At 35.7% G+C, this 13477-nt stretch overlaps 1 protein-coding gene across 1 annotated transcript; it reads left to right on the top strand.

The window, feature by feature from the left end:
• LOC107419517 (disease resistance protein RPV1-like) lies at positions 1–2327 on the top strand. The gene is made up of 3 exons (XM_060815089.1): positions 1–185; positions 771–1617; positions 2229–2327. The coding sequence occupies exons 1-3, from the start codon at positions 1–3 to the stop codon at positions 2325–2327; spliced, it is 1131 nt and encodes a 376-aa protein (XP_060671072.1).
• The last annotated feature ends 11150 nt before the right edge of the window (positions 2328–13477 follow it).

The raw sequence follows: 13477 nt of genomic DNA, 5'->3' as shown, positions 1-13477 counted from the left end.
ATGGCTAGATATGAACAAACTTTGAGCCATGACAAGGAAAAGCTATGCAAGTGGAAGGTTGCTCTGAAGAAAGCTTCCAATCTATCTGGATGGCATTTAGCCCAAGATATTCTAGAGCAAACCATGGATATCCTTTTTAAAATACATGTTGAAATTTATTTAGATGCATATTTTCAAAAGGATATGTATGTTTTACTCAGAATATTCTAGGCTAGCATAGGAGAATATATATTTGCTATTGTATGTAAGCCAGCTCACACTTTCATTTCACCAATTAGTTATCATATTACATGAGCTTAAACCTTCCCTTGTATTGCCTTTGTTAATGGGTTAAAAAAAATACCATGTTATTACTTCAGCAATTTTTTATCCCAAAGCTAGTACCTATCAGAAATAATTGAGTAATATCATACCACCATTTTGTTTACCAACTTTATTAGCAAGTGATATTGCAATATATTAATCATTAAAAAATTAATATATAAACTAATTATGAATAATTAAAGAGTTGGCAAACATTTTGGTATTTGTTGTTGTTAATTTTTGAATGCAAATTTTAATCCCATTTTAAACCTTTTAGAGGCTTCATCAATAAATATTTCACAAGCATAGCAGTTTTACATCAGTGAAAAATTTCAAATCTCAGGAATTCATTAATAACCCAACATGGAGAAAAATTCCTGTATATATTTTTGAGTTAGTAATTTTATCTTCTTGTATATAGTCTAGTATATCAAGTATGTTAAGTGGTATTTTTCATAATTGGGCAGGGATGAATCTCGACTAATCAAAACAATTGTTGAATCCGCGTTGAGAAAATTGAATCGTACACCTCTACATGTTGCCAAATACCCAGTAGGGATTGAAGATCGTTTACATGAATTGAGTCCAATAATAGATGTCGGAAAGAACGATGTGAGAATCATAGGGATCTATGGAATTGGTGGTATAGGAAAGACCACCATTGCTAAAGCTATTTTCAACAAATTTGTAGATGACTTTGAATGTTCCAGCTTCCTTGCAGATGTTAAAGACACATCAAAGCAGCATCTTGGTCTTGCTCATTTACAAGAAATGCTTCTGTTTGACATATTGGGAAACAAAAATTTGAAGGTCGGAAATGTTCACAGAGGAGTGAACATCATAAAGGAAAGACTTTGCCACAAAAAAGTTCTTCTAGTTCTTGATGATGTTGATGAATTAGATCAAATGGAGAAATTAGCAGGACGGCTTGAGTGGTTTGGCTCAGGAAGTAGAATCATAATAACTACCAGAAACAAGCATATTCTGACCTCTCATGGAGCTAATGAAATATATGAGGTCCAAAGGTTGGATTATCACAAAGCTATTGAACTTTTAAGTTGGAATGCTTTTAAGAGAAAACTACCCGTAGAAGATTACCTTTTGCTCTCAAATTGTGTTGTAGATTTTGCAGGTGGAATTCCATTAGATATAGAAATATTGGGTACCTTCCTATGCGGTAGGAAAAAACATCAATGGCAAATAGTGATACGTAATTTGGAAAAGAAACCCAACAAGAAATTATATGAAATACTTCACCATGCTTTCCAAAACGATGACGAGTGTTCAATTTTCCTTGATACCGCACGCTTGATTGTGAAAAATGCGACTATTTGTTTGGCTGCATTTTTAAAAAATACTGCCAAAAGAATTATTTACTGTATTTTCTTAAATTTGCTGTTGAATTTCCTCATTTTTAAATAAAAATATTGTACCCATTTATTACATCATTTTTAAATGTGCCATAAAATTGCAACATTTTCTTTTTTCATATGTCATTGATTAACATTTTTTTAATTACTAATCACCAAAAAAATCATTAATTTTAGATTACAACATTTTATATTTAAGTCACTAAATCTTGATTTAAGTAGTAAAACTATTGAAAATACAAGTAGTAAAACTATTGGAAATTTATTTTTTGATTTAGGTTCAAAGCCTCAGGTGAAAATCCACCCACTGTGACCCCAAAATTCTTAGGAAATGAAAGAAAAAATAAATTCCAAAATGAAGAAGAATGCTCACCTTTGTCATTATTAACAATTTTGCTCGCACTACATTTATCTCAACCTATAAATTACCCATTATACCATTCATTCAACAAGTAAGCTGCTGTTGGAACATCTCTCCCAATTGTTCAATCTAAGCTCTGGTTACTTTGATAGGAAGAAGTATCATAAGATCTGTTATAAATGGTGAATTGGCAGGTCTTGTCCTTGCTCAAGTTGTCCGCTGTTCTTCTCCATTCATGGTTTATATGGCTAACAGGAGTACAAAAATTGAAGAACATAGAACATGTTATGTGAACAAACCCACACGAAGCCGAAGCTACTAAACGATTGAATTGAACGATCTGTTTCAAAAACCTAATTTTAACCTACTCCGTCTCAGAGATGGGTTTGAGTTTGGGTACTGGTTGAATTCAAAGCCCGTGATTTTTTTTGTTTCTTTAAGCTGGGTATAAATTTACTTTACCTGAATTCAAAAACTGAGATTTTTTATATTTTTTATTTCTATGGTTAAATTTACATAGAGAGTAAGATAAAAATATATAGCAATATAGATTTTCTCTTAGCTACTATTTTTTTTTTTTTTTTTTTTAAATGCTTGATACATACCCCTCCTCATTTTGCTGGGGGCACCTAGTGTGGGGCAAGTCCCCATCCTTTCTTCAACCTCTGGTTCATCACCCACGCTTATTTTTTCAAAGATAATTTTTAAAAAATTGAAAAATAATATTAATTATTCTATTGATGGTGTAATTAATCATTGTATATGTTTTTGATTTTGTCTTTTTATGTATAAATTAAGAATTAAAAATTAAAAGTCTTTTCTTTACTTATTTTTATAGTCTGGTGTGGAAACCCAAAACGTGAAGATGTTGATGAACCCCTTTTGTGAGATGGCTTTGCATAAAGTTAAAAGCAACCCATTTCACCAGTTCGTTTACGAACACAGAATTAAGTCCCATCCCCATGCTTCCAAGGATCTGGATCAGGAAAAAATAATAATAATAATAATAATAAAGACTCAAAAGATCACATCTATATTCCTAATCCGAGCAGTGCTTCGATCATCATCGAACTTTTTTCCCTTTTTTTTTTTTTGCTTCGATCATCATCGAACTTAATGCCATCGTTTTCATGATTCTTGATTCTTTGCTCCAATCCAACACTACTCCACCCCTGCTCCACTCTCTTTATCTAATGGGTCACTAATATGTTTTGATTTTTGGAAACGAAGTTTCAGAGAGAAGAGATAAAGAAATAAACTTCAAAGGAATATAATTGGTAATGTATTAGATAGTGTAAATGAAGTGCGGGCAAACTTGTTGAAAATAAGAGATGAGATTATTTTTCTTCATTTTGCATGAGAGGTGGGCATTTTTGTTTTTTCCCTTTAAGATTTTTTTTTTTTTTTCTTTTGAACAAAAATCTTTAATTCAGTTTGGAGTTTCGCCTCTAGATCTCAATCTCCCTTTATTTTCCTTCCAATTTTATTCCATTTTCCTTTGTCTGATTCTATTTTCCTAGAATCCCAGTAAATGATTTTTTCTCAAATTCATTGCTTTTATTTATTTTATGGTTATTTTTAAATTTCAACTTGCTTTAACATTTTTTTTACCATATTTTATTTTTTATATTTATTATTTATTTTACTATTTTTAAATTTGTTTTATTGCGTTGCATGTTCCCAAATCTGTATAATGTTTCATATGTAAATTTGATTTTAGAAAAAAAAAATTCACAAAGATGAAACATATTTGAATTCTGGATGTGAAGAAGAGGGAAACAGAAGAAAAGAGTTGAGAAAAGAAAAAACTATTAACAAAAAAAGAAAGAACTAAATGAAAAACCATACTATTCTGATGTAGGATAGAGAGAGACAGTGACACTGCAATAGTAAAAAAGCAATTAAAATTTACAAAAATAAATTAATCTCATTTTAATATCGTCTTATTTTTCTACTCATTTTACTCTTACTCAAACAATTAAAAATTACGTAAAAAAATTAATTAAAAAGTTAACAAATTTTATACCTTTTTAAATTGATTTATTTCATATCATCATTTTTCAAAAATTTATTATATTTTTACGTCATTTAGTTTTTCTTTTTCTTTTTTTGTCAGCAATTCATTTTAGTGGTTCGATAAATTAATTTTTATAAAAATCAATTATCAAGGGTGTAAACGTAATTTAAATTGCCATATGGGGATAAACACTAACTGATCTTAGAGTAAAAAATGAAGATGTGCAGTTGATTTTCCTCAAATTTAAGTGAGGTTTTTGTATTTAAACAAAATTTTAGGGGTCACAGATGAAATTAGTCATAATAATTAATATTTTTATTTTGAAAAAATTACCAAACATTGCAAATTTCAAATATGGCTAATTTCTGGACAAATGGATGTGATAAATGTTTTTAACAAATAATCAAATGAACCTTATTCGATAATTGAAAACTGTTTTATACTAAATAGATTGCAAGTTTCAAAAACTGATTTTTTAATAACTAATTTAGTAAAGATAAATATCTATTAACCATTAGATAAGAAAAATCAAAAGCTAGGATTATTAATTAAAAATATTTGTCTAATATCTTTACATGAATGCTCCCCGTATATACACACACACATATATATATATATATATATATATATATATATATATATATATATTACATCAAACAAAATTGAAATATGAACAGTTAAATTGCAATTTTATAATAAAAAGCATATATACAAAACATCCTAAAATGAGAGGCTGTTTTAAATTGCTAAAAAGTCATCGTATTCCTCCAAAATAACAAAACCCACTTCTCCAAAGAACTAGAATAAATCTCCCAAAATCCAAATAATAATAAATAATAATAGTAGTAATAATAATAATAATAATAGTAATAATGATAATAATAATAATATTATTATTAATAATAATATAAAACTGAGGAAATGGTGCCTGTGAAAATGGAATGGTGGGAAAAAGCAATTGATTGGCCGTTATAAAAAGGAAAATCCGTTGGATAGTGTCTTTTGCCAATAGCAAGAGTGTAAGAGGTTTAGCATTCCATTGAAATTGTGATTATCAATTTTTTTTTGCCAAAAGCATTTTAATCGGAAAGAAAATTCTATGAAGTTTCTATGACTATTAATTTTGTCAAAAAAACATTTTGATTCATTATCTAATCATGACTACCAATTTCATAAAGAATTCTATGGAATGGTGTTTGATTTATAAACAATTTATGAAAAAAAAAATTTTTTAATTTAGTTGGAATTGTATAAATTATGGACATCTTAGATATTAAAAAGATTGTATAAAATTATATTATATTTTTTTATATATTTGAACACTAATGTATAAAAAACGACACTGTATAAAAGGTTTTTTTTTTTTTAAAATTGTAAACAAAATTCATTTGATAATTTTTTATTTTTCACTTTTTAGCAAATTAAATACAAAACAATATAACGCATCAAGCAAATAAAAGATTTAAAAAAAAATAGTTCTTTTAAGTCCAACTCTGGATTTGGTAGAACCAATTTGTATGATTTTTAAAATCAGGAAATATATTTTAGTAACGTATTTCTATTTTTTGCTCTAATAAATATTTAATTAATTAGAAACTAAATAGATTAACCCAAATTTCCATTTTGACCTTGTCTCTCATGTCGTTTTTGTCTTCGTTTTCCCTTTTATTATTTTGAACAACGTTAATGAACTTTTAAAATGCAAATTAAGCCCTTCTCTCCGAACAACAAATTTTGTTAAATATATATTTAAATTATCTTTTTTATCTTTTGATCAATGACATTCACCCTGTTTTGCTATTTGTGAATAAATGCCTCTGTAATTGTGTAATATCCCGTCCTGAAGTACATCAGAAATTTTTTTTACGTTGACCGAGATTGATCGGGTTTGGCCGCTGTTGAATGAGAGGGGTCAAAATTTGATTTTTTGATCCGGATGGAATTTCTCTTTGACTGGGGTATCGTTGCAAAGTATGCATCAATCCGAGTTCATAGACTAGTAGCACATTGAAAACGGAGCTACCGTTTGAAAGTTATGGGCAAAACAAATTGAAATCCGAACTGTCCAAGGGATGCCAGAGTTGACTTTTTGTTCGTGCAAAATTAAGTTTTGACTCTTGCACGATTGTGAAGTACTCTTCGATACGAGTTCATAGACTAGCGGCACACTCGAAACGGATATGTGGTTTACAAGTTATGGATCTGTAAGTTTTTTTTTTATATTGTGTTATTTTAATATTATTTTATATATATATATATATTTTTTTTCTTTCTTTTTCTTTTTCTTTTTTTTTTCCTTTTCCCCCACGTGGGAAAATACCCCACGGGCTTCTTCCTCCTTTCTTCTTTTTCTTCCTTCTTCTCCTTCTCTCTTCATTTCTCCTTCTCGTCAATCTCTCTCTCTCCTTGCTACATCTTTTACGGCCACCGGACGGCCACATGCGCCAGCCACCGGTGAAGTCCAGCTGTCGGTGAGCTCAGCTGCCAAGTTTGGTGGACCGGGGATGCGCCCAGATTGGCGGTTGAAGCTGGCGGCGGCTCATTTTGTTTTTTCGGCGATTTCATTATTTTCCGGCCAATCCAGCCCAATTCATACGCTATTCCCCCTATTTTGGACCTCCTGAGCTCGATTTTGAGGTCCATTCAGCTCAATTCCTTGCCGTTTGGGAGACACGACAAGTTGAATGTAACACCCCGTCCCAAATCGCACTGGAATCCATGCACGTTGACCGAGGTTGACCGTTGACCGAGCGGGTCAAAAGTTGACTTTTTGTTCCAGTTGGAATTTCGAGTTGACCAGGGTACCGTGGCGAAGTGCATGATGCTCCGAGTTCGTAGATTAGTAGCACGTCGAAAACGGAGCTACGGTTTGAAAGTTATGGGAAAAACAAGTTGAGGTGCAAACAGTCCAAAAAGGTGCCGAGAGTTGACTTTTTCTTGTGGTGTAATTTGGTGTTGACTCTTATACGGTTGTAAAGTACTCATCGATACGAGTTCATAGACTAGCGGCATGCTTGAATCGAACGTTTGGTTAAAAAGTTATGGACGTTTGAAGTTCGCCGGATACCGCAATATTTTATTATATCTGGCTTAAGTGCACAGTGATGCCACGTGTCAGCTTCTGATTGGTCGAAATGGAATGAACAGTGCCACACGGTGGCATTTATTTGATAAAAATCTCGGGGAAGGAATTCTGGACGGGTTTTGACAGTTGGTATCAGAGCATAGGTTCTTGTAATCTTAAGGGACTGTGCATTGATGTACAGCCCATCCGTAAATTCCTTCCTTTTGTAATTGTGCTTAAGTGTCCCTGTTTCTAAACTCTTGTTGTTTCTTCAGAATCTACTACGATGAGTCGACAGGACACACGTAGAACTCGGGAACGCTCAGCTGAGAGTTCCGGGAGTCGATCGAGCCTTAGAAATCTGGTCTCTCAACTAACTAGAGCCTTAGGGGGTTCAAGCTCTAATAATCGGTTCGTGGATCAGGCTCGACGTTTAGGAGCCGTGGAGTTCGATGGAAGCCAAGGCCCAGCTGCAGCCTTGAAGTGGCTAGCCAGCATGGAGAAAATCTTGGAAGAGGGGATGCAGTGCCCCGATGAAGATAGGGTTCATGTTAGAGGGGGACGCCCGGAAGTGGTGGCAAATAGAGAAGACTCGCAGAAGGCATACGTGGGATCAGTTCAAGGTTGCCTTCTCTACTGAGTTTTGTCCTCCTGCCTATCGTGAGGCAAGAAGGAGAGAGTTTGAGGAACTGCGACAGGGGAACATGACAGTTACCGAATACGAGAGGAGGTTCCGGGAACTATCAGAATTCTGCATGCACCTGATTCTCGACGATCACGCGAAGAAGGTGAGGTTCATAGACGGATTGAACGAGAACATCGGCTACACCCTTTCTGGATCAGTACATCCCACTTATCAGTCAACCAGGGATGCAGCGCTCGAGCTAGAGAGACAGGCGGAGATACGCAAACCCTCGAGGGGCAGATCATTCGAAGGTTCGTATAACGGGGTACCTCGACAAGGGGCAGCTAAGAAGAGCCATAGTTCAGGCTCAGACAGTGATGGGTTAAGCCCACGAGGCAGATTTCAGAGGAGAGATAGTTATCGTATGCCCCAGCCAGCTCGCCATTCGATCAGTGGGGATACAAGCTCGTATCAGCAGTCACGCATTGGTTCTCCGTGGATTTGTCCAATTTGTAGGGGGAATCATTCTGGGCAGTGTCAGATGGATGGTTTATGCTTTCGGTGTGGGCAGCCAGGCCACATAAGGAGGGAGTGCCCTTATGGTAGTGGCAGTGTGCTAGAAGCAGGTCGACGGACACAGCATACGGGGGTATTTCCAAGACAGAGTTCCCAGGGGAGTCAGGCAGTAGGAGTCTCTTCGGGATCAGTCCAGCCGTCTGCAGGATCGAGTCGAGGTAGAGGAAGGAAACCCCAGCAGACAGGTCAAGGTCGGGTGTTTGCTATGACGCAGCAGGGAGCCAGGACTACGCCTGACGTTATCACAGGTACTTTGAATATTTTTGGTAATGACGCACGTGTACTTATAGACCCGAGAGCAACACATTCGTTTATCTGAAGAGAGTTTGTCGTTCGGGTCGGTATGACCCCTACTCCTTTAGAATGTCTGCTAGAAATAGCCACTCCTGCAGGAGAATCCTTGTGGCCTAGCCAGTTAATCAAGGAATGTTTCTTCTGCATTGAAGATCAAGTGATGGAAGCGGACTTGATCCTATTGGATCTATCCGGACTTGATGTAATCTTGGGCATGGATTGGTTGGCAAGGAACCATTGAATGGAGGAAGCAACGTGGGAGCCCGAAGCGCAGATGCGCAATCAATACCCTTATCTGTTCCAGTGACGTGCGGAATTTCGAGGACGAAATTCTTGTAAGGGGGGAAGGTTGTAACACCCCGTCCCAAATCGCACCGGAATCCGTGCACGTTAACCGTTGACCGAGTAGGTCAAAGTTGACTTTTTGTTCCAGTTGGAATTTCAAGTTGACCAGGGTACCGTGGCGAAGTGCATGATGCCCTGAGTTCGTAGACTAGTAGCACGTCGAAAACGGAGCTACAGTTTGAAAGTTATGGGCAAAACAAGTTGAGGTGCAAACAGTCCAAAAAGGTGCCGAGAGTTGACTTTTTCTTGTGGTGTAATTTGGTGTTGACTCTTATACGGTTGTAAAGTACTCATCGATACGAGTTCATAGACTAGCGGCACGCTTGAATCGGACGTTTGGTTAAAAAGTTATGGACGTTTGAAGTTCGCCGGATACCGCAATATTTTATTATATCTGGCTTAAGTGCACAGTGATGCCACATGTCAACTTCTGATTGGTCCACGTGGCATGAACAGTGTCACACGGTGGCATTTATTTGATAAAAATCTCGGGGAAGGAATTCTGGACGGGTCCTGACATTGAAGATCGGCCGAAAGCTTCCGTCCACTTTCCAGCCAACTCCGGTCGAGTTGAGTCCAATGGAGATCAGTAATGTATTCCTCATCTCCTTAGCTTTCTGTTGATACCTTATTTGTGAATTTTGGACACCGTTTGTGTTAAACCCCCCTATACCGGATATTATTTATCGAAATAAAATATTAATTTATTTGATCCTGTGTAATATTGTTGTTTTAGGAGCACGTGTGAGCCGAAGAATTGATCTTATGGAGGATCTTGGTTGGATTGCGTGCTCGAGGTGAGTGACCCACCTTTAAACTTAATTTTGGGTGTTTAATTATATATATTTTGTGATAATTGATTATTTGAAAATGTGATATTTCATGTGTTAATTATTTAGCAAAATTATATTTGGAATTTTGATTGCACAATTTAAATAATTGAAATGATATGTGTATTAAAGCATAATTTGATTTTGACAAATTATGAAGATTTTATTTTTATGAAATTCAATTTTAAAGAAGTTGTGAATTTGAATTGTTGAATTTAATTGTGTTTTATAAAAATGTATCTATATTTTGATTTATTGTGGAATTTATTTATGAGAATTTTGATTGTTGTGGATTTTATGATGTTTAAATGACATATTTGATTCAAATTGGTTTTTTTGAAGATTTGAGAAAGAAATATTGATTTAAATTATTATGTTCAAAATATTTATGCCATTGGAAAATTTGTATATTTAAATTGATGGAATTGAGAGTTGATGGATTTGAAATTGATGGAATTTATTATGACGATGAGTTATAAAGGAATTGTGGGAAATTTACGGGTTTAGTTGGATGGAATAAACCCAGTAGTATTTATGAGATTTTGATATTTGAAAATAAATATATTGATTTTATGATTTTTAGATGGACCATACACGTAGTGGTGTTCTTTATATATGGATATGATTAGCGCATATGTGGATATAGTGAGTGCACAAGTGAGTGTGAGTAGCGCACAGGTGATTATGGGGTTGTCCTGTGGTTGCCATCGGATGAGGGCAGGCTGCCTCTCCATGGTCGAGACACCTGTTTGCAGCAGCGTGATGGGACGCCACGCGACCGTATGCTGATTTCTTTTTTTAACCTCCTGTTTGACGGTGCTTGGGATGCTGGTTACCGTTGGCGCCACTGGTGTCAGGACCCGTCCAGAATTCCTCCCCGGAACCCTAGACAAGCCCTGATCCTAGGGAAATACCACCGAACCTTCCAACGGAAAATCCGGCAGCACCTCCCCTAAGGGTAGGACTAACCAAAAATTTCCTGCACTGAAAATACACTTCTAAAAACATCCCCTTATTCCTCCCACAAAACTACAATTTGATTCCACAAATTTACAGCACTTCAAATGAACAACAGTAATCCAGTGCATAAATAATAACTACACGTCCAATACAGTATACAGAGCATTATACAATTAAATGTGAAATTAATAAAATGACAGATAAGGAAGCAATATAAGATGGAGAGGAAAAAGGGAAGAAATACTTCTTACACTTTCGGCAACGAACTGAGATGTCGGGCTCACCCCGGACGATCAACATCTCCCAACCTGGACCTAGGGGAAAGGAATTTAAAAACGTGAGATGCTAATGATCTCAGTGAGTGACCCTAACTACTGAACACCTTTAATATTAATAATATGACAAATACAGGAATTTAATTAATACTGACAACTAAATAAATAAATAATAATAAACAATTGAGGTAATAATGTTCCCCTTTTAAAACATTTTCACAAAACCCGATATTCGTATCTCCTGAAAACCAAGGGATCAAATAATTTAATAAACAACAAATAAATAAACATCAAATAATTTAATAAACAACAAATAAATAAACACCCCAAATATAAATAAAGTGTAATAAATTATAATAAATAATTTTTGTACTCTTTGGGGTTTGAAATTTCTATCCGAAAAATTTGTACTTGACGCACCACACTATATACCAGTGATGCCCTCCGATACCCAGCGTCCTGAGCACCGACTGGCGGGGAGATTAAAGAGAGAAACTTGCAAACGGCACTTCGGCGTCCCGACAGTACCGCTGCTGAAACCGTCATCCCGGCCAAGGAGGGGGGCGGCTATGTGCACTATATCAAACTTGCTTGCCCACAGTCCAATGGCAACTCACGAGAGACATAATACTTGCGCGCTAACCACATATATACCAGAACACCAATACTATGTGAATGCGTCTAAAATAATTATTAAATTAATTATAACCGTACCGTTTTCCAAAATTACCGTGGAAAATATACCAATTCTCAAATTTACCATCCCACATTTCCTTTTAACATACCCGGTACGAAAACATCGACAACAGTAAAACAACAATTTTTCTCATAATACGAGGTTTGACAAATAAAATACCAAGGGCATAATTATAAAAATTAAACCGCCACTTTAAACAAATATTTTCACAAAATATTCAAACCAATTATGCCCAAAAACAATATAAAATCCAGACACAATTAATTACTGAAAATACTTGCTCATGTGTAATAAATACCATTTAATCACAATAAAATAATAATCGGGAATTTCTTAATGATCCCAAAATTCCATTTAGCACCAACGGGTAAATATATATAAAATAATATTTTTCCCGATTATATTTAAAGTACACCACATGAGCATAACTGTAGATATCAAATTAACACGACATAAATATAATTAATTACCCCAAAATATTTTCAAAGGTGGGTCACTCACCTGGAGCACGCAATTAACCTAAGATCCACCATGGGATCAATTTCACGACTCACCGGTGCTCCTAGAACACAATTCACACACAGTCAAATAAATTAATATTTTATTCGGGTAAATAATACCCGGTACCGGGGGGTTAAACACAAACGTTATCCAAAATTGACAAATTATATGTCTATGGAAAGCTTGTGAGATGAGGATCACATTACCGACCTCCATTGAGTTCAATTCGACCGGCGGTGGCCGGAATTTGGCCAGAAAGTTTCGGCCGAATTTAAACTTGAGGGACCTCTCAAACGGTGGGGATTTTGGGCAATCTAACCCAAGAAATGGACTCATAAGGGTCGAAAATGGTGGAATAGAGGTATGGGTCGAGCTGGGTTGGCCGGAAACAGCGAGAATCGCCGGAAAAACTTAACCGGCCGCCGCCGACTTCACCGGCCCGATCTGGGCGCGTTCGGTGGCGACTGGCCGGGAAAATTGGAGGTTGAGGTCGCGGGGGACTGGGATTCACCGGTGGCCGGCACGTGTGGCCGTCCGGGGACTGAAATCCGGCCAAAAGGTCAGTCAAAGAGAGAGAGGGAGAGAGTCAAAGGAGAGAGAGAGAGAGGATTCCTTGCTGGTTTTTTTTTTTTTTTTTTTTTTGATGAGCTTGGGGAAGAAGGGGAAGGGAAGGAAAAGAAAAGAAGGAAGGTGTTTTCCCACGTGGGGAAAAGAAAAAAAAGAAAAAGAAAAGAAAAAGAAATAAAAGAAAAAGGAAAATAAAATAAAATAAAAATAATTAAATAATATTAAAAATAATATTATTACATAAAATAACAATAAAATAATATGATATTAAGCATGGTGGACATGTGGCATCTCAACATAGTGACACATGGTCACATTTATTAAGTCACACATGGCACATCGTTACGCATTTAAAATAATATTAAAATAATACAGTATTTGAAAAACTCTACAGGTCCATAACTTTCAAACCACATGTCCAAATTGGACGTGCCGCTAGTCTACGGACTCGTATCAACTAGTACTTTACAACCATGCATGAGTTAAAGCTCAACTTTGCATGAATAAAAAGTCAACTCCGGCACCCCTTGGACAGTTTGGACCTCAATTTGTTTTGCTCATAACTTTCAAACCGTAGCTCCGTTTTCGACGTGCTACTAGTTTACAAACTCGTGCCAACGTGTACTTCGTAACGGTACCTCAGTCAACCTAGAATTCCAACCAGAACAAAAAGTCAACTTTTGGACCCCTTC

Source organism: Ziziphus jujuba, chromosome 2 (genome assembly GCF_031755915.1).
Source record: "Ziziphus jujuba cultivar Dongzao chromosome 2, ASM3175591v1".
Lineage (NCBI taxonomy): Eukaryota > Viridiplantae > Streptophyta > Magnoliopsida > Rosales > Rhamnaceae > Ziziphus > Ziziphus jujuba.
This window is presented reverse-complemented; position numbering and strand designations above follow the sequence as displayed.